This window comes from Excalfactoria chinensis, chromosome 2, assembly GCF_039878825.1.
Source record: "Excalfactoria chinensis isolate bCotChi1 chromosome 2, bCotChi1.hap2, whole genome shotgun sequence".
NCBI lineage: Eukaryota > Metazoa > Chordata > Aves > Galliformes > Phasianidae > Excalfactoria > Excalfactoria chinensis.
This window is the reverse complement of record NC_092826.1, coordinates 137,960,381-137,984,509: the sequence shown is the minus strand read 5'-3', so window position 1 is coordinate 137,984,509 and position 24,129 is coordinate 137,960,381. Positions and strand designations below refer to the sequence as shown.

General features: G+C 47.6%; 2 protein-coding genes and 1 pseudogene across 2 annotated transcripts; all 3 read left to right on the top strand.

Moving 5' to 3' along the window:
• Positions 1-104: 104 nt before the first annotated feature.
• Positions 105-12,774, top strand: LOC140247934 (GTPase IMAP family member 6 pseudogene; annotated as a pseudogene).
• A 5,105-nt stretch (positions 12,775-17,879) lies between these two features.
• LOC140248320 (unconventional myosin-Ig-like) lies at positions 17,880-19,208 on the top strand. The gene is made up of 5 exons (XM_072328971.1): positions 17,880-17,971; positions 18,045-18,149; positions 18,227-18,340; positions 18,710-18,864; positions 18,963-19,208. The coding sequence occupies exons 1-5, from the start codon at positions 17,900-17,902 to the stop codon at positions 19,117-19,119; spliced, it is 603 nt and encodes a 200-aa protein (XP_072185072.1). The 5' UTR covers positions 17,880-17,899; the 3' UTR covers positions 19,120-19,208.
• A 582-nt stretch (positions 19,209-19,790) lies between these two features.
• On the top strand, positions 19,791-22,669 carry LOC140247933 (GTPase IMAP family member 6-like). The gene is made up of 3 exons (XM_072328134.1): positions 19,791-19,894; positions 20,515-21,271; positions 22,586-22,669. The coding sequence occupies exons 2-3, from the start codon at positions 20,552-20,554 to the stop codon at positions 22,667-22,669; spliced, it is 804 nt and encodes a 267-aa protein (XP_072184235.1). The 5' UTR covers positions 19,791-19,894; positions 20,515-20,551.
• The last annotated feature ends 1,460 nt before the right edge of the window (positions 22,670-24,129 follow it).

Sequence of the window (24,129 nt, the reverse complement as noted above, 5' to 3'; positions counted from 1 at the left end):
CCCATTTTATGACTCAGTTATAGAGCAGGAAGGGCTGCAGCTGCTCTCGCTGGGGGGAGTGAGTGTGACACGGATCTGTGTCCTGGGGCGGGCCGTGTTGCAGTCACACGCTGTGCGGAAGCGTGCAAGCAGCAGAGCTGCAGGCTGCTGCTTACCAACAAGCTGTGCTCCATCTCCTCCGGGTCTCCGGCGGCTGCAGCACACACGGTGTGTGTCCAGGTAAAAGGGAGCAGCACCCATGGGGTGAGATCCAGCTCGAGCAGCTCTGGTGGGAGGCCCCTAACTTTGCACACTGAGAGCTGGGAAGGAGCTATAAATACCTGGTGCAGGAGGAACGTGGCAGGGAATCAGCTCTGCCCCCTTGTCCCCTCTGCCCATTTTCCCCGTGTCCCCTCTCCCCATCTTCCACTTTAACCCCATTCCCCCTTTCCCTTTTCCTCCTCTCCCTATTTACCACTCTTCCCTTCTCCCCTTTCCTCTTGTGCCCTCCCCATTTCCACTTTCCTCTTTACCATTTTGCCTTTCTTCCCTTTTCCCATTCCCCTTCTCTTCATTTCCCCATTCCCCTCTCCCCATTTCCCCTTTTCCCTTCTCCCTGTCTCCCTTTTCCTCTCTCTGTTTTCCCCTATGACCCTCCCCACTCCTCATGCCCACATGGTCACAGCATAGACCCCATCCCTCAGTGCTGACATGGGGAGCCCTCAGCCCCACACTCAGCCCCAGCTGCACTCATGTCACCGATACGGGTTCCTGTCAGCACACCGCTTCCGCACCATGCCCCTGCACTGCCTAACTGGAGCCTTGTGCCTCTGCTTTCGTCCCTACAGCATAACCACACCAACCCGGCGTGTCTCCGTGCTGCCCATGAACAACAGGGACACAGCCATGCGGCTGCTCCTGGTTGGGAAGACTGGAGGGGGTCGAAGTGCCACAGGGAACACCATCCTGGGGCGATCTGCCTTCGAGTCCAAACTGGCCACCCAGCCAGTGACCCGAAGCTGCCAGAAGGCAGATGGGAACTGGAACGGCCACAACGTCACAGTGATCGACACGGCCAACCTCTTCTATCTGTGGGATGACAACGCTCAGGTGCACAGAGAAATCTTGCACTGCATCAGGCTGTCCTTCCCGGGTCCCCACGCGCTGCTGCTGGTCACTCAGCTGGGTCGCTTCACCCAGGAGGACCAGGAGGCCGTGAAGAGCTTGCAGGACATCTTTGGATGTGCCGTGCTCGAATACACGATCGTGGGGTTCACCCGTGGAGAAGAGCTGGTGTCAGGGACTCTGGATGACTACGTGAACTACACTGACAACAAAGCTCTGCGTGACCTGATCCAGAGCTGCAGATACAGGTACTGCAGCATCAACAACCGGTCCAGTGGGGCCGAGAGGGACCAGCAGGTCCAGCAGCTGATGGAGAAGATTCTGCAAATGATACAGGAGAATGAAGGCAGGTGCTACAGGAACGAGATGTACCTGGATCCCAATTTAACAGAAGACAAGGTGAAGTACCACGTGAAGAGGTACAGAGAAGACAGGAAAAGCAGAGAGCAGAGCTTCTGGAGGAGAAACTGGAAATGGCTCGTTGGTGTTGGGGGGTGTATCATTGAAGACAGGAATAGCAGAGGGCAGAGCTTCTGGAGGAGAAACTGGAAATGGCTCGTTGGTGTTGGGGGGTGTATCATTGAAGACAGGAATAGCAGAGGGCAGAGCTTCTGGAGGAGAAACTGGAAATGGCTCGTTGGTGTTGGGGGGTGTATCATTGAAGACAGGAATAGCAGAGGGCAGAGCTTCTGGAGGAGAAACTGGAAATGGCTCGTTGGTGTTGGGGGGTGTATCATTGAAGACAGGAATAGCAGAGGGCAGAGCTTCTGGAGGAGAAACTGGAAATGGATCGTTGTTGGGGGGTGTATCATTGTCTTGGTTGTGGTTCTCGCACTTTGCCTTACTTTGCCTTCACAACCAAATAAGACACGATGCGCCTGCCTTTCCCAGGGATGTTTGAAACAGGTGCCTGCTGATGGGATGTACTCACGCATTGCTTGTTTTGCTGTGCTTGTGCCTGTGGCTTTTTGCTTTACGCATTAAATTGTCTTTATCTCAACCCGTGAGTTCTCACACTGTTCCCAATCCGATCCTCTCCCTGCCCCATGTTGGCAGATGGAAGTGCTGAGCCTTCAGGGTTGGGGGGTGGGGGGGCGCGGGTGTTTTACGGTGCCTGGGGGCTGCAGCCCAGCCCTGCCCCCAGCCAGGAAGCACCCTGCCCCAACTGCATGCATTGGGTGAGGCCGACTGTGCCACAAATAGGCTTTTCCCGTAAATGCACTCGGTTCCCAGAAGCACAGAAACAGAAAACGAAACTAAAAACAAAGAGGAGAGAGATCATTGGCTCTTGCACCAACGGTGGCTTCCCCTTGCACACCTGCCGTCCCCCTAAATGGCTGCATGGCTGTGCGCTGTCCCTATACATCCCATATCCTTGAGCCCCTTTTAACAGAACCCTGTGTGGGGGATCACAAGCGGGTTGTACAGAGCTGGCAGGGAAACAAGGGAGATTTTCAGCTCTATGTCATACAGAACAGAAATGTGGTATAATTCTCCCTGACTGAAACAGACAGAATACATCTGGTCCTCTCTGGACCAAGTGGACTCTGTTTTATTGCCGTGTATCGTTTAACAAGACTTTAGATATTAGTTTCAACACCCATCAACAACTTAACAGCAGGAGCGTATTCATACAGCATTCACTAACACCCAGCTTTGTTCTTCCTTTGTGCAACCCTTATGTGGTAACTGACAGCCCATTTCTTTTGCTTCCTCCCCTTTTATATCACCCTGTCTGACTGCATAACTATCCTGATGTCTCTGAATTACACACGGAACTCTCCTATCCCACAGTTAATAAAGCTGGAAGAGAGAATACAGAGAATGGACGTGTTTCGTATCAGACAACCTCTGGTCACTGGATTCTGTGTTATGTGATGATACTCCAGTCATTTTTTTTCTCCTATTCTGTATTTGATATGCATTCTTTGTTTGCTCAGAGCAGTTGTGTGGGCAGAGAAGTACTCATAAGCCCATACTGCCATGGAAACAAGATCCATTGGCTTGACACTGCGGCAATGGTTTGTTTGGGATCCTGAAAGCACGGAGGTTGAGCACCCTTCATAAAGTGAGTTATTGCCCATTTCTCTTGGCTATGTAAGAAAGCGCAAATAAAGGTAGCAATTCACCTGTTCAATATGAAGAGTATTCATCTAGGTGGATGCTACACTCCCAGGGAATGCATCTTTCCCACCTCCTCGCGAGCCTTCTGCTTAGAAATGCTTTACTAATGACTTTTCTTCATTAGCTGAGGTCACCTGCCAGCATTCCTGAAGTCAGGTCATTTACAGAGGGCAATGTTGAGTGTCCAGAAGGAGCAGGTGATTCCTCTCCTAGTTCTAGTAGTTCATGCAGTGCTCTAAGAGGAGTGGCTGGTATTTGTTGTGGACGGGAGTTAGTGGGCTGCAAGTATACCACAGGGGTATACTGCACTTTGTCCATGGGCCTTACCATGGACAGCACTACTTGGTATCATTGATTCTGCTATTTAGGTCATCTGGTCCTCACGGGACACCACATTACCTGGGTCCTGTTGGCCTTGTGATCTCAATGGTCACCAGTACTCACATCTCATGGGAAGTGGCCCCACAACTCCCTCTTTATCGTGTATGAAATCCAGTCATCCCTCACAGTGCTACGTGTGAACATATCCAGATTTTCATTGTTATGTACGGTCAGCAAAGTCTGATGCTGAGGCCAGTATCTGCTCAAGGTCTGTCCCATTAGCTAAGCCTCAGAGCAGCACCCAGGCAGCAGCCTGCAGGCCTTACCCAAAGCTCCTGCCATGGAAATGCTCTGCGTTGTTTTCATTATCAGTGTTTTGCAGCTGAAAGATCCCAAGAAATTGAAGCAGCTGGTTGGAAGATTTCACAATTTATGAATTATCTCCCATAACCATAATGTGACAGCATGGAAAATTGAAAGCATATTTTCTTGTTTAAATGGTAATTGACAGTGTGGTCAGGAAAATAATTAACTCATGTCCAGTAGTAAACAATAAAACACATTAGCACATAGGCTGAGAAATAAACAAAATGCAATATCTGCAAATAAAATTACAAAACCAAAGTACATGCTTTGACTGTTAAGTGACTTTTCAAGCATCCTTTCTCCCCTTTCAATATATTTTCCCCTTTAGATACAAGTGCTTAATGCAAGAATATTAATCAGAATTTCCTTGTTTCTGTGGATTCTGTAGGGCTTCCTCTCCAGACCAGCTGTGCTTTTACACCTCTTTTACAAGACCACTGCCCTCAAGCAGTCACTTCTATCTGAAGAACACAGATTTCCCCCTTCCCTTCCCTTCCCTTCCCTTCCCTTCCCTTCCCTTCCCTTCCCTTCCCTTCCCTTCCCTTCCCTTCCCTTCCCTTCCCTTCCCTTCCCTTCCCTTCCCTTCCCTTCCCTTCCCTTCCCTTCCCTTCCCTTCCCTTCCCTTCCCTTCCCTTCCCTTCCCTTCCCTTCCCTTCCCTTCCCTTCCCTTCCCTTCCCTTCTCTTCCCTTCTCTTCTCCTCCCTCCTCTCCACCCCTCTCCTCTCCTCGAAGAGAAGCACAACCTAAGAACCTTCGGTTTCAATGCAGAGAAAGCACTAGGTGCCAGACTAAAAGCAGTGAACGTGTGTGGGGAACCAGTCTCCAGGGAAGAGTGTCTAACCAGGTATATCAAATAGCTTTAGACAGTTCAGCAGGGCTTTGCCCATCTGACTGTTTCTGCTCCATGGGTTACTGGAACTTATAACTGAACCCGGCCCTGTGGCAATAGCAGGTTGTGAGCTACCATTCAAAACCTGGAAGCTGCTAAAGCCAGATAAACCATCACGTTCCAGCAGACTTTATTACCTCCTCCAGTGGATGGGTCACTAGCTATTGCCAGCAAAAAAAACGTGCAGGCACTTTAGGCTCTAAGACCTGAAATCTGTTACTTTCGACAGAAGTCACTTCTAATGGTCCTTCAGGAGAGCAGAAGTGTGTTTGAGAGGGTGGCTCTGAATACAAGATTTAACTGCAAGAGTTCGGGATGGAACCTCAGCACAAAGAGCTTTATCTGGAGGTCACTGGAGTCAAAGTGACTCTGAATCACCACTGTTAGAAGTTGGGCAAAAGAGAGTACCAGAGCACTAAGGACTGCCGGCCCTTACTTTTGACAAGCTCCTGTCTTGCTGTTTCCATTAACATTATTTTCTCCTCTCCTTTCCCCATTCCTTCCTGCTAGGCAATACGTTCACAAGTTAACACAGCGCAACAGACTGCAACGACGTTAAGAGCAACTAACAAGAAGGTTTTATATCTAAGCTCCAGGGAAGGAGTAATGAAATAGTAGTATAGAGATCACTGCTGTGAAGCAGAGCAGCTTCAGCTATAAAAAGAACCCCTTTATACAGATATATAAATGAAATACAGTCTGAAAGCCTGTCTACTCTGAGACAGGCATTAAGTACCCCATAAGCACCATGCTGATGGGAGAGCAACTGGATTGGAAGTGTGGGTCTGCCCAACACCTATTGCTGTTTTTCAGACCAACTGCTTCTCTCTCTTACCCCTTCCCTTAGCAGCTAGTCTGAAACTACCAGCACGGACTGCTCAGAACTACATTCACATGATCTTCTTCAGAGTCCTTCCTTTTTAAAACACTGGCATCTATCCCTCAAGAACTACCTGAATTCCAAAAGGCAGCAGATTGCATTTGTCTGTAATAAAAAGACCATTAGCACGGGCCGAGCTGACAAGCAGTCAAAATTGCCCTCTCGAAATGTCTTGTCTTCATTATTATTTATAGGTGCTTCATCATTTTGACACCCACAAATTCTATCAGCTGTGATTGCATATTTACGTTTGGATCATTAATGGCACTGTTGACTGGTGCTGGGCTGGGTGCCAATCTTGTGAAATGTCAGTAGAGTATCTCAAGAAGTAGTTTCATTAGCTGCTATTTTCCTTGCTCTTAATCGCTTGGAAGTGTTTCTATGAAAAGGAATATCTACTCATAAGTTCTCATTATTGCCCCAAATATTGCTCAATACTAATTAAAAACATCTCAAAAACGCTTTAGGATATTTATGTACAAAGCTTTCTAATTTCCCCTTATCAAGTGTCCAACAAGACCTATATTCAATGAAGCCATGATGATAAACCTAATCATGTTGCTATCCTCTGAATCTTCACTAATCAAATCCCACATCATCTTCTCCATAATTGTGCCCAGGGCTCAAAATCCGATAAACCAACATGTAGTTAACTGGATTATATGATGCTTAGACCTCTAAAATTAGTTCCTTGCTGAGTTTTCAAAAGCACCACGACACACCGCATCGAATCCAGATAAGATGAAATGCTGAAACGTTTCCAATTGTTTGGGCTTAATCCACTTTCAGAAATGCAATGTAGAGCTGTAACAGGGCAGCTGTGGCAGATTCAGCTGCGATGAAGCCAGTGAGGTTGAATAGGAGGTGCTCCCAGCCACATGGGCACCTTTACACAGACCTAACTTGGTTTAGCTCCCTATGTAATTATATTGCCTGCTCATTGTCATAGTGACCAAAATACTGTAAGAATAAGATTATGACTTCAGTAACTGCATTTGGGATTAATCTTCCATCTATGAAAGTCTCTGCTTAGCTCTGCATTAATCCCCACAGCTGCTCACTTCACGCTATAATTGCAAACTCAAGCAAGCACCAATGTGTGAACTTGTAACCACGAAGGAGCTTCAAGAAATATCTGAAGCTTGCTGCCTGAGTTTATGGATGAGTTACCCTGCTTCTTTCACTGTGAGCAGTGTGTCTCACTGCTCTGGGGAGCTCTGCTCACAGCTTGAGCCTTACACTCTGTCTCTCATGAGAGCAGGAGCACTTCTCAGGCAATTAAATGTATCTGTGACCTTCTTTCTCTCTTCCCCCTCTCTGACTTTTAAAAACAAAGCAATACCAAAACAAAACAGGAAATTATCATAGATTGTCACATACCCAAGTATGTATGTTCAAAACATAAGGATTGCGTATCCGGGCAAGACATTCTCTTAAAGATCCAGATGAAAACAAAGAGCAGCCCAAATCCTACCACAAAGCTTAGGAAAAAAATCAGAGGAAAAAATCTGTGAAAGATATTTCTTTCATAAATTCCCTAATGCAAATTAAAGGCAATGGAGTTCTTAATGTGCCCTCTGAGTAATTAAAGAGCAAAGTGAGAACAAGGAGTAGATAATGTTTAAGAAGCTCTAAGGAAAGGCTGCTCCTGAGAGCAGACTGCATCCACATCACTGCTTGCAGAGCAAGGGTGTGCATCTCAGCTGTGTTCTAGTCGAGAAGCAAACGGCCCACACACATCCAACGAAAGGAGAAATCCTTAACCCATCCAAAGTAGCATTTCATTAGAATTCTCAGTCAAGGCACTTCATGGTAGAGAGAAAGTGCTTGAAACTCGATTTCTGGTATCTCTAAAATGTAGATAGAGACTTAGGCACTACATAACAAAGCTCAGAGGGTTAGGCGAGCTTTGTACCATGCCTTGGAAACACCATGTTCTATATTCTATAGCTTATTTTGTATAGCCTTTGATCCTGTTGTTATTACCATTCTATCTAGCAGTCATATAAATAAATGTCAAGCTATTACATAATTGTATAGGGGAGAAAGAAAACACAGAAGCTTTTAGTACAAGGAACAGCTGTGGTAAGTATGTTCCATCACCTTGAGAGCAGTGAAATAGTAAGCCAAAGGAGAAGCCCCTTAAATATCGTAGATCATAGAATCATAGCATGGTTTGTGTTGGAAGGGACCCTTAGAATCGCCTGGTTCCAGCCCCCTCTATAAAATGTCCCTTCCCATCTTTCCTGTAGGCTCTTTCATTTACTGGAAGACTGCTAGAAGGTCTCCTTGAAGCCTGGGCTACAAGCTCATGTTGGCAGCTCATATTGAATCTTTCATCAACTGACACTCCCAGGTCCTTCTCCTCAGGGCTGCCCTCAAACCATTCACTGCCCATCCTATATCTTTGCTTGGGGTTGCCCTGACCCACGTGCAGGACTTTGCACTTGGTCTTTCTGAGATCCAAGAGGTTGGCATGGACTCACCTCTCAAGGCTGTCCAGGTCCCTCTGGAGAGCATCCCTTCCCTCTAGTGTGTCAGCTGCACCACTCATCTTGATGTCATCCACAAACTTGCTTAGGATGCACTTGATTCTACTGTTCATGTTGCCTACAAAGACATTAAATAACTTGGTTCCAGCACTGATCTCCGAGGAATGCCACTCATCACCAGTCTCCAATTGGACATTGAGCTACAGACCATAACTCTCTGAGGGTGACCATCACCCCATTCCTCATCCATCTATCAAATCCATTTAATTCTCCAGTTTGGAGACAAGGACTTTCTGTGGGACAGCGTGAAACACTTCACACAAGCCCAGGTAGATGATGTCAGTTGCTCTTCCTTTGTCTACTGATTCTGTAACTCCATCATAAAAGGCCGCCAAGTTTGTCAGGTGTGACTTGCCCTGGTGAAGCCACGTTGCATGTAACCTGGCCCTAGCAAAGTTGGTAAAGAATAAGAGTTGCACTTGGTGTGTGACCAGAACCACGAGAACAATGAAATAGATTCTGAAGTGCAAGTAGCTAGAAAATATGTGTAATATGCTTTTCATAGAGGAAGGTCTTGAGAAGAATGATGAATTCACAAAGACTGGGATCAAGGCAGCATGTTATTTCTTTGCACTAGCCCTTGAGTGCATACACTGGGGATATTGATCTGGATTTTGATTTCTGGGCAAACTGCATGCTCTACAACCCTTCCAAAACCAACCTCCTGTCTTGAAAACTCTGCCTGTCTCAGAACCAGAAAGCCTTGGAGAACAGCAGATATTCCTGCAGTTCAAAAACTAAGCTTAAAAGATAGATAAAATCTTGTACTGAATGTTCAAAACCATCGTAGCAAAAACGAGACATCCAGCAGCTTCAGTCATCTATACCTCTTCAGGGTGAACAGACAGCTACTCTGATTCTTTAATCTTGAATTTGGAGGGAGACTTCCACAGTGGTTATATCATGACTGCATGTCTTCCGGTGTATGTTTTTCCCCAACAACATCTATGATTAGTCACTGTTACAACAGGATAATACAACTTGAATAGCACTACAAAGAACCATAAGAGTTTGGAATAGGGGAAAAACAACATAAGTAACCAATGATTGTATCCTAACAAATAAAATCCATATGAAATACCCACAGAGAATAGAGGATAAGACAAGGGGAGGTAATCGGAAGATCAAGTTAATGAATGGTGGCACAATGTTGGCACTAAAAACACTGTCTAACACAAGCGGATAGGGCACCCATTGGTTTTTGTTCTTTTTTCTTCATCTGTTCATTCCCATCAGCAGGACTTTTTGTGTGTCAAAGTTTATTTCCACAGTGGGGAAAAAAAAAAACCCTGCATCATCACCATGGACAGAGCTCCCTTCCTGCATCCATTCCATCATCCATTCCATCCCAAACCACAGTTAGAGCCTGTTTCTCTGTGATCACATACCCATACTAACCCCCAGCATCCTCCCTGCAACACCCCTTCCACCCCAATCAGTGCCTGTTTGTTCTGCCAGCAGCGCTGCCGCACCATCCTACCTCCAACAGCAGCTGACGGCTCGTTTCTCTCCCTTCTGACAGGTAGCTAATATCAGAATAGCCATCAATTAAAAATAGCACATAGCTCATCAATGACGCCATGTGGGGTTGGCAGCGGAGACGATTCATGGCTGTCCTTTGATGCTGATGGTCATTGTCCATCCCCACAAACCTTGCTCTTCCAGACAGACTCCACAGTTCAAAACATTGTCCAGGCAGTTCCAATACTGTCATCATCAGCGCTGTTGCATCATGCACAGGATAGAAGCACCTCATCTCCCCGCTGCTGTCCATGGAGCAATGGTAGGTTCTATTCTGTGTTTCTTTCTTGGCTTCAGTCCTTCTGTTTGTTATGTTTGGCTCTGTTCCACGCACAGCCAAATAGCCAAGGGCAGAGGGCTGCTATTTCACCTTTGATAGATGGGAACTGAAGTTACTCTTGGCAGCTAACTTGAAGCTCCTCTAAAGAAACCGGGGGCTCAGTCACAAAAAGGCCACGCTCTGCAGACACTGATGGCGGGTTTAGTTAGGGTTACTTGAGCTTGGCTTTAAATGGATGTGGGAAACATACTGTTTTCAGGCTTATTTTGCTGAAGTGTGCATAGAAATGTCATGGTGAGTTTTAATAGATGATGGTAAGAGCGGCCACAGGCTCCACAAACAAACAAAAACCCAACAGCAACAAAATGAACAAATCCCCCTCATTTGACCTCTTTAATATCAGCTCCATTTGGCACTGTCAGGAAATGAAGAACCCAATCACATACAGACACATGTGTGGAATCTGAATACTTAGGAAGATGTGGGAATAATAGAGTCACAGAACCACCAAGGTTGGACAAGACGTCCAAGATCATCCAGTCCAACTGCCCACCTACCACAAATATTTCCCACCATGTCCCACAGTACAACATCTAAACGTTTCTTCTGCTTTACCCTTGGTACAGTCAAGCACTTGCTGGCTGCAAACACTGCGTTCACCTGTGTCACACCTTATTTACGGCTTAGCTGGTGAAAGAGTATGCTGTTCTCCAACACCCAGTGGAGCCAATCAAGGTTCAGTAGCTGAAGTCACTACATTTCTCAGTCTTAAAACATTTCTCAGTCTTTTGTTACTTCTATGTCAAGTATGACAGAAGTTGCCAGCTTTATATAATATAGACACCTGAGAACACCATTACATTCCCTCTTTCTAGTGGATCAGTATAGAAAAGCATCCTTAAATCAGTTGTTAGCCTTGCTTGCCCAGAAGAACTGGTTGGATGGCCGGGCCCAGAGAGTTGTGGTCAATGGAGTGGAATCCAGTTGGCGGCCGGTCACAAGTGGCGTCCCCCAGGGCTCGGTGCTTGGGCCGCTTCTGTTTAACATCTTCATTGATGATTTGGATGAGGGGATTGAGTGCACCCTCAGTAAGTTCGCAGACGACACTAAGCTGGGAGGGAGTGTTGATCTGCCTGAGGGGAGAAGGGCACTACAGAGAGACCTGGATAGACTTGATCGATGGGCCAAGGTTAATGGAATGAGTTTCAACAGGGCCAAGTGTCGGGTCCTGCATTTTGGTCATAACAACCCCAGGCAATCCTACAGGCTTGGGGAGGTGTGGCTGGAAAGCTCCCAGACGGAAAGGGACCTTGGTGTGCTGATGGACAGTCGGCTGAATATGAGCCAGCAGTGTGCCCAGGTGGCCAAGAGGGCCAATGGCATCCTGGCTTGTATCAGGAATGGTGTGGTGAGCAGGACTAAGGAAGTCATCCTGCCCCTGTACTCAGCATTGGTGAGGCCTCACCTCGAGTACTGTGTCCAGTTTTGGGCACCTCAGCACAAGAAGGACATGGAGGTACTGGAGCAGGTCCAGAGAAGGGCAACGAGGCTTGTGAAGGGCTTGGAGAATCAGCCCTATGAGGAGAGACTAAGGAAGCTGGGGCTGTTTAGTCTGAGGAAGAGGAGGCTGAGGGGAGACCTTATTGCTGTCTTCCAGTACCTGAAAGGTTCTTACAGTGAGAGTGGGGCAGGTCTATTCTCACTACTGACTTGTGACAGGACGAGGGGAAATGGCCTCAAGTTGCGCCAGGGCAAGTTTAGGTTGGATATTAGAAAGAACTTCTTTACAGAAAGGGTGGTTAGGTACTGGAATGGGCTCCCCAAGGAGGTGGTTGAATCGCCATCCCTGGATGTGTTTAAGAGCCGCTTGGATGTGGTACTCAGGGATATGACTTAGAAGAGGTTTGTTGTTGTGGTATTGTTTTGTGGTTGTTTTTTAAGAGATAGGCTACTGGTTAGGCTGCGGTTGGACTTGATGATCTTCAAGGTCTTTTCCAACCTGAGTAATTCTATGATTCTATGATTCTATGATTCTTTTCAAGGAAAGTCACGGCACATGTCTATTTTTCCGGATCTACAGAGTAAAAAAGGCTCACTTACATTGCATGCACTGATCTGCTGGCATTTACCATCGTGTTTTCCCCTCATCTTGGTGCTGATCACCAAACATACTTTGGGTTTAGTCAGTGTGTGGTGTGGCAAGTAGCAGAAGAAAGTCTATGTTTGTTTACTCATTGCTGCAGAAGCTCAGCAGCTATTTCCTGCTTGAAACATCTGACTTGCTCCATTTTCCATTCTCAAATACCAGAATGGATATAATGGCATTATCTGGCAAGCTTTTGTTTCTCAAATCTGGTTATTTATTTCCCCCTTTCAGGTTTTCCCTACCTCATACACTCACCTTTGTGCAAGAAAGAAGAGCCCAGAAGAAAGAAGAAAGAAAGAAGAGACCAGAAAGAAGAGCCCAGAAAGTACTTAGTGGATGCACCCGATCTGAGTCAACTTGTATGAACATTAATGGGGCAGCAGCAGGATTTCACTTCTGAAGTTTGGCTGCCTGTGTGTACCAGTTAAAACACTGCACAGCCAGAAGGATGCACAAGTGATTAAGGAGGAACTGGCCCAGGACAGCATCAGTCATTCCCATCAAGATGTAGATGGAAATTCATTTTACCTCTCTTCATCTGTCTTCAACTATTCGACTGTTGACCAAGACTTGACAGCAAAAGAACGCTGAGGCACGATACTGATTGCCATGGCAAGTGACTTTATCTGCATGTGGCACCTGTGAGGTCACAATTCTTTCTATCTGGTTCAGGGTACAAGTGAGACACTAAAGAGCTGTGGGCTCAATGACATTGTTTGGGGTCTGAAAACCAGGGCATGTAATGCATGAGGAAAGCATGAATGAGCTTGTATGGCCTGAGGAAGGGCAGGCAGGATCATAATGCCTTTTCTTTCTGCCAAATAGAAGTCAACAGCAAAGAGAAGCCATAGAAAAAGAAGTGGTGATTAGAAGCAGCGGGGGGGTTAGTGAAGGCATGTTGCCCAGAACCAAGTACCAAGTGTTCAATCACATCTGCAAAGTTGGGTTTTCTTGTGTTTATATCGAATTTCCTACATTTTAGTTCATGCCCATTGCTTCCTGCACTGTCAGTGGGAACAATGAAGTAAAGTTAGGCTCTATTTTCTGTAGACCTTCACATCAGTTGCAAAGATACTGGGTGCTGCTTTATGAATGCACAGGTACATTAGAAAAGGCAAGCTCCATCTAAAAGAAGGCAAGTGCTTTTTATTGCTGTGAGATACACAGAATGCAGAGTTGGGTAATTTTAATATGCTCATTCCTGGCAGCAGGGGCAATTAGTTTGCAATAAAGAAACACAATAACAGCGTTTCCCAAATTTAACTCCATTTTCATCCAGATTCTTATCTTTCCTTCCTACTTCCTGTATTAAAGTTCCAATTCCAACTGTACACACACTTCTGGTGATGAGCTCTGAGTGCACAGTATGATTGTTTAAAAAGAGAAATGGATGAGAAACATGTGCAAAATAAAAGGGTAATGCACAACAGACATTCAAGAGCCTACGTCAGACATAAACGTCACATTGTGAGGAAATACCTGGAAGTGTACATGGGCTCAAATTTGGGCACAGAATTAAGGTATGATTAAGTGAACATCTGGATATGGACTAAAGATGACCCAAAAATACTGCCGACCTCAGATGGGGCATGTAAATGTACTCAAATACCCACAAGAAGTGAATTTGTTCCTTTTACTAGGGAATGATGATTGCTCATTTTGGTTATCTCTATGTAATGTGTTTGCATCAGGTATCCCAGTGAGAGGTGGCCTTGGTGGGCTAATTGCTGTGCCATTGCTTCAAGAGCAGTCTGGTGCCAAAAACTTGAATCTAAGGAGAGAAGCATAAGGGAGAGAAAGGAACAGTTATTCTAGTTGTATATGGAAGACCAGAGAGGCAATATGATTAAAGTTCTTCTATATTTGTTGACAAGGCATACATCTTCAACTTGAGAGCAGAGTTCAAGTCTGAGTGCTGGTCTCTCTGCAGCACAGCCACAGACTATTTGTCCACAGTACTACCAATGTGGTAAAGCCTTTTAGAGCTTTAGTTCCCATCAGACAGAAAACTCCCCCTCTCGCCTCTTCACCGCAGCCTAGAGCCTTTCATCACATGAAGGTGTCCAAAAACCATGCTTCAGCCACAACATACGGGCTGCTCACCATCCCAGACACAACATTTTCACACCAGCCTGACTGCTGTGCCATCAGCAGCTCCATCTAAAAGCCTTCTGCAGAAAGCAATGGCTATCACCCACTGACTGACCAACCCGATGTTTAGAAGGGCTGCAGTAGCAAAGGAGCAGTTCATAACCGATTTGGTGCTAATCCCTCTGGTAGATGTGAGCTGCAATGGAAATAGTACCCATGGTTTTGTTTTCACTTTTAACAGAACTTGGTGTTGACCAAATTTCACAGCCTCAAAACGTTGCTGAAATCTGAGTTGGAGCAGCCTATTTCCACAGAGCCACGGGACAAATCAGATTATTTTCTCTCCTATTAGAATGCTTTAAGCAATCATTGTTAGGGCCTCCATAGAAGAACACCTAATTTTCCCTTTGATGCAAATCCAGTCATTCATTTTCTACATCTACCTTATCCACATCTACACAAAAGTAGTACACAAGCCCCACAGCAATAACAAGAGAAGCTTGCTTGACCAAATATCAACATCTCGCTTGACCTGATCCCAACATAAAGACAATTAAAGCTTCTTTTTCTTTTAAACTAATATCACAAGTAGTTTGTGTTTATTACATCTGCCTCTTCTCAAATCAGTGCACAAAATATATAAGAGACATACATTCTATGAACAGCAGTGGCTCGCTTGTGGATGAAACCTTCTACTGCCAGCAGCTGAAAGGAGTCATTTCCCTCCTCGGTATCATTAAGTCTCCTACTAATGGTGCTTTAATTGAATGATGACATGTTTTGCTCTACAAGAGAGTCATGCCTTTGGTAACAGACAGGCATGCTCTGGGCTTTTCAAAACTTGTGGTATTTCTGTGGTGTTTGTTTGTTTTTTAAAGAGTCTTACCCTATTTTGAAGATGCAACTACCTCCCATAAAGAAGTACAGCACGTAGAAGTCACTGAAGTCAGTGGAGTGAAACCAATGACCAGATGATGAAATAAATGAAGAGCAGAAGTTGGCAATGCATTTTGCACTGATAGAAACAACATGTGATAGAAATCATTCCTCCAAGGGGTAACATTTCAAGTCAGGGAGACGATCAAAGGATGAAAGAGGAAATGTAAAACCAAAGAGGGAACGATCCAGATTGACCACATGTGGCACCAGACCCTTAACTAGGAGCATCATCTCTCCTTTTACTCAAAGGAGAAGTACTGGCACCTCCTGAGGGCTATCGTAGCCTTCTGTTGACCACACAGGCCTGCCTTAGGTTTCCACCTTAGATACCTGTGTCAACAACCAGCAAATCAAACCAAATAATTTCCCCATAGGTGTAAAAAGAAGCCACCATCGGGATGGCAGGAACCTCAGTACAGTGGATGGAAAATGGCCTGACCCATTAAACCTCACCCTTATCTAAAAGGCCTTTTCACCCCTCAAAAAGGAGTGCACACCAGTGTACATGAATGGGATCGGTGGTCAGACTTTACAGCAAAAGAAATTTGCTGCAAATGCGACGAAATCTGATTTTCCGAAACATTAAAAATGTTATTTCAATGATTCATATGTTCTGAGGAACAAGATTTGGTCTTTATGACTAAGCTGGCGGTAGTCAATCCTCACCAGGGGAGTAACTGACAAGATGAAAGGGTTTTACCCCAAGTCGTTGCTTTCAGTGGGATGCTTGAAAATGCAAGGAGATCCATTGAGACTTTTATTGAGAATTTTATTTCTGCACAGTTTTTTTACCTCTTTGGTCCCACTAAAAAGTAATGGGAAGGGCAAGTGAGCATAAGGCTTGGCTGGGCTACCTCATGCCAACCTGAGAACTGTTCCACCACTGAAACTTCATCTTACAATTCCCAGTCTGCTGTGCCATATCACAGTTTAAGAGAGTGATAAACAAGTGCTGGTCTCAAGGAGAGAGAATTTCATCTAAGCTGGTGCATCTGAGGGTGTCTTACTCTTGCTCTAATGTATTTGTTCCGATTCACTTGCTTTCACCTCCTCCAGCTCCCATTGCGATCGGCGCGCTCAGCCATCAGCTCTATGGGGCGGGCTTTCACACCAAATCACAACACATCGAGAATGAGAACACAGCTCCTAAGGCAGTGGTGGTTTTCTGTGTCAGGCCCTCCTGGAGCTTCTCAACAGGGCAAAGATTGGAAATTCTCCTTCATCCCAGTCCCATTTGTTATTAAAAAGTGCCGGAGAGAGCAAGGCCGGTTCTGATAACTGAGTCAGAAGAGAAGAAAACATTGGCTGCTCTGAGCAATTTATTTTGCACCACCGGTATAATCCCTTCCAAATTCAATTACAGCTAATTAAAAATAATTCTCCCCTCTGAGCTGATCACTCACAGCTCCAAATTACAGCTGAATCCTGCCATAATAGTGACTGAGGATACTGCTTAAAGACAGACAGACGATGGATGGTGTGAAAGTGAGGCTAAAGGCACGCTAAGGCTATACCACAAGCTATGTTATTAATAGCCCTGCAGCACACTGGTTTAGAGTGAAAGGTGTATGGATTGCAGTCCTGAGCATCCCCATCCCTCTCCTGCTTTAGCCGATCCTCTTTTCTGACCTTGGATTGCTTGACAGAAGCTTGAGACAGTGCTGCTGCATTTCAAATGCAGCTTCCCTTGGAACTTCGATTGGAATTGGTGCTCTGGCTCCCATCCACTCATTTTCTGGTCCAGCACCAGCAAGCATGTGAATGTGTTATTATTAGCAGGCAGTTAGTCCAAGGTCAAGTTCTAGTGACCAGTTCCAGCCTTTGGTCTGGATAAAAATGCTTCCTCTGACATTTGGGATGAATGTAAAGCATGTCAGTAAAGCAACTTCTCTCTTTCTCGAACAGCATCCAGTAGGACTGGATCTCATCAGTTGTCAAGAGTTGGACATTGGTACTCTTACATCACTCACTGTAAAACAAGGGCTCACAGAGCAACTACAAGACATAAAGCACCTCCTTCATTATGGCAATAAGTGCTCAGCTCCCTGGGCTCTCCATTAGCAATTCCTTTATCACGTTAGCTGGCTAATAAGCCAACTGCTTACACGGCGCTTACCGAGATCAACCACGGGATTTGCAGGAGCAGAACTAAGTTGCTGTTTGCTTTCAAGCTGCCAAGGTCAACACAAGCCAGAACACCCCTCAGAGCAAAGATCTCACACAAGAAAGACATGGTTCAGGAGGAAGAACAACTTCCTGGTGTTATCACCCTCAACCAAAGGAAGACTAGCCGACAATTGACCCTATCACAATACTGGAACAAAGGATGCTTCCTCACACAGGCTTCAGAGCAGGGGCTGAGGATCATTTCCAGAGTGCAACACACTTTCTGTGCTCACCAGGACTCGGAAATACCTGTCCAAAATCTGATTTGCCTAAGAGGATTCAATGCTCACTGATACATTGGCTCCTATGGAGAGCAGGATATCTAACAGACCTCCCACGCAAAAAAATGATGCTTCACAGAGGAAGAAATTTCCTCTGGCTGTCGCAGAGAACAGCTAAGCCATGTTGCACATGATGCAATTATCCACGTTTTTATTACCTTTTGTGTTCTAATTACTATTACAGTACGCAGAACATCCCTCCCTCCGACATGGCGCAGATCCGGGCCAAGGTGGCTGCCATGGGGGTTCTGCATGGGCTGCGGAAGGACTGGGGGTGCCAGCGGGGCTGGATGCGTGACTACCTGTCCTCGGTAAGGGCACGGAGCTGATGGCAGGACCCCAAGGCCCCTTCATTGTCCCCATCTCACCCCATGCTCCCCCCAGACCAGCGAGAACCCAGGCTTGGCGCTGCCCTTTGCCCGCCGCGTGCAGGCCCTACGTGACAAGGTGCATTTTGGTGCTGTCCTCTTCTCCAGCCATGTCCGCAAGGTGAGGGGTTTGGCACAGCCGCTGTGTCCCCATTGGCATCTCCTGGCTCTGCCTCTTCACTCAGCTCTATCCTACAGATCAACCGCTTCAACAAGAGCCGGGACCGTGCCATCCTGATCACCGACCAGCACCTCTACAAGATGGAGCCTCGGAAGCAGTACCGGGTGATGCGGGAGGTGCCGCTCAGCATGGTCAGTGGCCTCACACCCATGTGGCGGCGGGGGTGACCTGCCATGGGGAGGTGGTGACCCAACAGGAAAACCCCTCCATGCTCCCCATCACCACCCAATGAGATCTGGCATCCCCTGTCCAGCATGAAGACCCCTTTGTGCTCCCCGTGGTCATGCAGTTGTGTCTAGCTGCCTCTGTCCAGTATGAAGATCCCTTTTCTGGTCTCAGTGTCCATGCCATGAGGCCTAGTTGCCCCTCTCCAGCATGAAGACCCTTCCATCATCCCCATGTCCATGCTGTAGAGCTGCCTGCACTGGCACAGCAAAGCTCCCTGGGATGGAGGTGTCTCACTGTCCCCACACTGTGACACCCCCTGGTGACCCTTGCAGGTGACGGGGCTGAGTGTGACGAGCTGCCAGGCGCAGCTGGTGGTCTTCCACACGCAGAACCACGATGACATGGCTGTCTGCCTGCACAAGACACAGCCGCGGGGAGATGAGCGGGTGGGCGAGCTGGTGGGCGTCCTGCTGGAGCACTGCCGAACGTGAGTGGGGCTGAGTCCTACCCCAAGGGGCACCCAGCAGGGGGAAGTGAAGCCCCCCAGGGTGACCGTAGCCTTGTGCTGAAGCTGTGTCCTTACAGGACCAAGCGGGAGCTGCAGGTCCAAGTCTCCGATCACATCCAGCTGAGCCTGCGTGGGCGCAAGAGGTTGCTGACTGTGGAAACGCATCCCGATGTGGCTGCTCCTGATTTCCACAAGAGTCGTGATGGTTTTGTGCTCTACTGGCCTGGGAGCTGAAGGGTTGGACGCCGTGTCCCCCACTGCTGCCATCAGTGCTGTGGTGACAGGGGACGGCTGTGTCCTGCATCCCTGCCCCATGCACTGCATCCCCCCAACCCTGCATCCCCCCATCCCACCTCCCCCTTCCAAAGTAATGCTAAAGCCTTTGTATGCACTGAGAATAAAGAGCTGGTGGCAGTGTGGATGGCAGCACGTCGTGTCCCTTTCCTACTCAGCACCCTGCAAGTGTGGCCGTGTCCCTTTGGTCCCACTGTGGGGTGGGGGTACCCTGGAACTCTGCCCCCCAGCATGGGATGGGACAGAGTGAGTTGGTTGTGGGGACGGCATGGATGGAGGTGGGGTGTGATATACTGAAAGAGGAGAGATTTAGGTCAGATACTGGGGGAATTTTTCCCACAAAGGGCTGTGTGGCTCTGATGCTGCTGCCCACAGAAGTGTGGGTATCCCCAACCCTGGACATGTTCAGGGCCACGGATGAGGCCACGGACAACCTGATCCAGAGGGTAGCAACCATTGCACAGCAGCAGTTGGAACGAGACGACCTTTGAGCGCCGCTCCAACCCAGCCCATTTTATGACTCAGTTATAGAGCAGGAAGGGCTGCAGCTGCTCTCGCTGGGGGGAGTGAGTGTGACACGGATCTGTGTCCTGGGGCGGGCCGTGTTGCAGTCACACGCTGTGCGGAAGCGTGCAAGCAGCAGAGCTGCAGGCTGCTGCTTACCAACAAGCTGTGCTCCATCTCCTCCGGGTCTCCGGCGGCTGCAGCACACACGGTGTGTGTCCAGGTAAAAGGGAGCAGCACCCATGGGGTGAGATCCAGCTCGAGCAGCTCTGGTGGGAGGCCCCTAACTTTGCACACTGAGAGCTGGGAAGGAGCTATAAATACCTGGTGCAGGAGGAACGTGGCAGGGAATCAGCTCTGCCCCCTTGTCCCCTCTGCCCATTTTCCCCGTGTCCCCTCTCCCCATCTTCCACTTTAACCCCATTCCCCCTTTCCCTTTTCCTCCTCTCCCTATTTACCACTCTTCCCTTCTCCCCTTTCCTCTTGTGCCCTCCCCATTTCCACTTTCCTCTTTACCATTTTGCCTTTCTTCCCTTTTCCCATTCCCCTTCTCTTCATTTCCCCATTCCCCTCTCCCCATTTCCCCTTTTCCCTTCTCCCTGTCTCCCTTTTCCTCTCTCTGTTTTCCCCTATGACCCTCCCCACTCCTCATGCCCACATGGTCACAGCATAGACCCCATCCCTCAGTGCTGACATGGGGAGCCCTCAGCCCCACACTCAGCCCCAGCTGCACTCATGTCACCGATACGGGTTCCTGTCAGCACACCGCTTCCGCACCATGCCCCTGCACTGCCTAACTGGAGCCTTGTGCCTCTGCTTTCGTCCCTACAGCATAACCACACCAACCCGGCGTGTCTCCGTGCTGCCCATGAACAACAGGGACACAGCCATGCGGCTGCTCCTGGTTGGGAAGACTGGAGGGGGTCGAAGTGCCACAGGGAACACCATCCTGGGGCGATCTGCCTTCGAGTCCAAACTGGCCACCCAGCCAGTGACCCGAAGCTGCCAGAAGGCAGATGGGAACTGGAACGGCCACAACGTCACAGTGATCGACACGGCCAACCTCTTCTATCTGTGGGATGACAACGCTCAGGTGCACAGAGAAATCTTGCACTGCATCAGGCTGTCCTTCCCGGGTCCCCACGCGCTGCTGCTGGTCACTCAGCTGGGTCGCTTCACCCAGGAGGACCAGGAGGCCGTGAAGAGCTTGCAGGACATCTTTGGATGTGCCGTGCTCGAATACACGATCGTGGGGTTCACCCGTGGAGAAGAGCTGGTGTCAGGGACTCTGGATGACTACGTGAACTACACTGACAACAAAGCTCTGCGTGACCTGATCCAGAGCTGCAGATACAGGTACTGCAGCATCAACAACCGGTCCAGTGGGGCCGAGAGGGACCAGCAGGTCCAGCAGCTGATGGAGAAGATTCTGCAAATGATACAGGAGAATGAAGGCAGGTGCTACAGGAACGAGATGTACCTGGATCCCAATTTAACAGAAGACAAGGTGAAGTACCACGTGAAGAGGTACAGAGAAGACAGGAAAAGCAGAGAGCAGAGCTTCTGGAGGAGAAACTGGAAATGGCTCGTTGGTGTTGGGGGGTGTATCATTGAAGACAGGAATAGCAGAGGGCAGAGCTTCTGGAGGAGAAACTGGAAATGGCTCGTTGGTGTTGGGGGGTGTATCATTGAAGACAGGAATAGCAGAGGGCAGAGCTTCTGGAGGAGAAACTGGAAATGGCTCGTTGGTGTTGGGGGGTGTATCATTGAAGACAGGAATAGCAGAGGGCAGAGCTTCTGGAGGAGAAACTGGAAATGGCTCGTTGGTGTTGGGGGGTGTATCATTGAAGACAGGAATAGCAGAGGGCAGAGCTTCTGGAGGAGAAACTGGAAATGGATCGTTGTTGGGGGGTGTATCATTGTCTTGGTTGTGGTTCTCGCACTTTGCCTTACTTTGCCTTCACAACCAAATAAGACACGATGCGCCTGCCTTTCCCAGGGATGTTTGAAACAGGTGCCTGCTGATGGGATGTACTCACGCATTGCTTGTTTTGCTGTGCTTGTGCCTGTGGCTTTTTGCTTTACGCATTAAATTGTCTTTATCTCAACCCGTGAGTTCTCACACTGTTCCCAATCCGATCCTCTCCCTGCCCCATGTTGGCAGATGGAAGTGCTGAGCCTTCAGGGTTGGGGGGTGGGGGGGCGCGGGTGTTTTACGGTGCCTGGGGGCTGCAGCCCAGCCCTGCCCCCAGCCAGGAAGCACCCTGCCCCAACTGCATGCATTGGGTGAGGCCGACTGTGCCACAAATAGGCTTTTCCCGTAAATGCACTCGGTTCCCAGAAGCACAGAAACAGAAAACGAAACTAAAAACAAAGAGGAGAGAGATCATTGGCTCTTGCACCAACGGTGGCTTCCCCTTGCACACCTGCCGTCCCCCTAAATGGCTGCATGGCTGTGCGCTGTCCCTATACATCCCATATCCTTGAGCCCCTTTTAACAGAACCCTGTGTGGGGGATCACAAGCGGGTTGTACAGAGCTGGCAGGGAAACAAGGGAGATTTTCAGCTCTATGTCATACAGAACAGAAATGTGGTATAATTCTCCCTGACTGAAACAGACAGAATACATCTGGTCCTCTCTGGACCAAGTGGACTCTGTTTTATTGCCGTGTATCGTTTAACAAGACTTTAGATATTAGTTTCAACACCCATCAACAACTTAACAGCAGGAGCGTATTCATACAGCATTCACTAACACCCAGCTTTGTTCTTCCTTTGTGCAACCCTTATGTGGTAACTGACAGCCCATTTCTTTTGCTTCCTCCCCTTTTATATCACCCTGTCTGACTGCATAACTATCCTGATGTCTCTGAATTACACACGGAACTCTCCTATCCCACAGTTAATAAAGCTGGAAGAGAGAATACAGAGAATGGACGTGTTTCGTATCAGACAACCTCTGGTCACTGGATTCTGTGTTATGTGATGATACTCCAGTCATTTTTTTTCTCCTATTCTGTATTTGATATGCATTCTTTGTTTGCTCAGAGCAGTTGTGTGGGCAGAGAAGTACTCATAAGCCCATACTGCCATGGAAACAAGATCCATTGGCTTGACACTGCGGCAATGGTTTGTTTGGGATCCTGAAAGCACGGAGGTTGAGCACCCTTCATAAAGTGAGTTATTGCCCATTTCTCTTGGCTATGTAAGAAAGCGCAAATAAAGGTAGCAATTCACCTGTTCAATATGAAGAGTATTCATCTAGGTGGATGCTACACTCCCAGGGAATGCATCTTTCCCACCTCCTCGCGAGCCTTCTGCTTAGAAATGCTTTACTAATGACTTTTCTTCATTAGCTGAGGTCACCTGCCAGCATTCCTGAAGTCAGGTCATTTACAGAGGGCAATGTTGAGTGTCCAGAAGGAGCAGGTGATTCCTCTCCTAGTTCTAGTAGTTCATGCAGTGCTCTAAGAGGAGTGGCTGGTATTTGTTGTGGACGGGAGTTAGTGGGCTGCAAGTATACCACAGGGGTATACTGCACTTTGTCCATGGGCCTTACCATGGACAGCACTACTTGGTATCATTGATTCTGCTATTTAGGTCATCTGGTCCTCACGGGACACCACATTACCTGGGTCCTGTTGGCCTTGTGATCTCAATGGTCACCAGTACTCACATCTCATGGGAAGTGGCCCCACAACTCCCTCTTTATCGTGTATGAAATCCAGTCATCCCTCACAGTGCTACGTGTGAACATATCCAGATTTTCATTGTTATGTACGGTCAGCAAAGTCTGATGCTGAGGCCAGTATCTGCTCAAGGTCTGTCCCATTAGCTAAGCCTCAGAGCAGCACCCAGGCAGCAGCCTGCAGGCCTTACCCAAAGCTCCTGCCATGGAAATGCTCCGCGTTGTTTTCATTATCAGTGTTTTGCAGCTGAAAGATCCCAAGAAATTGAAGCAGCTGGTTGGAAGATTTCACAATTTATGAATTATCTCCCATAACCATAATGTGACAGCATGGAAAATTGAAAGCATATTTTCTTGTTTAAATGGTAATTGACAGTGTGGTCAGGAAAATAATTAACTCATGTCCAGTAGTAAACAATAAAACACATTAGCACATAGGCTGAGAAATAAACAAAATGCAATATCTGCAAATAAAATTACAAAACCAAAGTACATGCTTTGACTGTTAAGTGACTTTTCAAGCATCCTTTCTCCCCTTTCAATATATTTTCCCCTTTAGATACAAGTGCTTAATGCAAGAATATTAATCAAAATTTCCTTGTTTCTGTGGATTCTGTAGGGCTTCCTCTCCAGACCAGCTGTGCTTTTACACCTCTTTTACAAGACCGCTGCCCTCAAGCAGTCACTTCTATCTGAAGAACACAGATTTTCTCCCTTCCCTTCCCTTCCCTTCCCTTCCCTTCCCTTCCCTTCCCTTC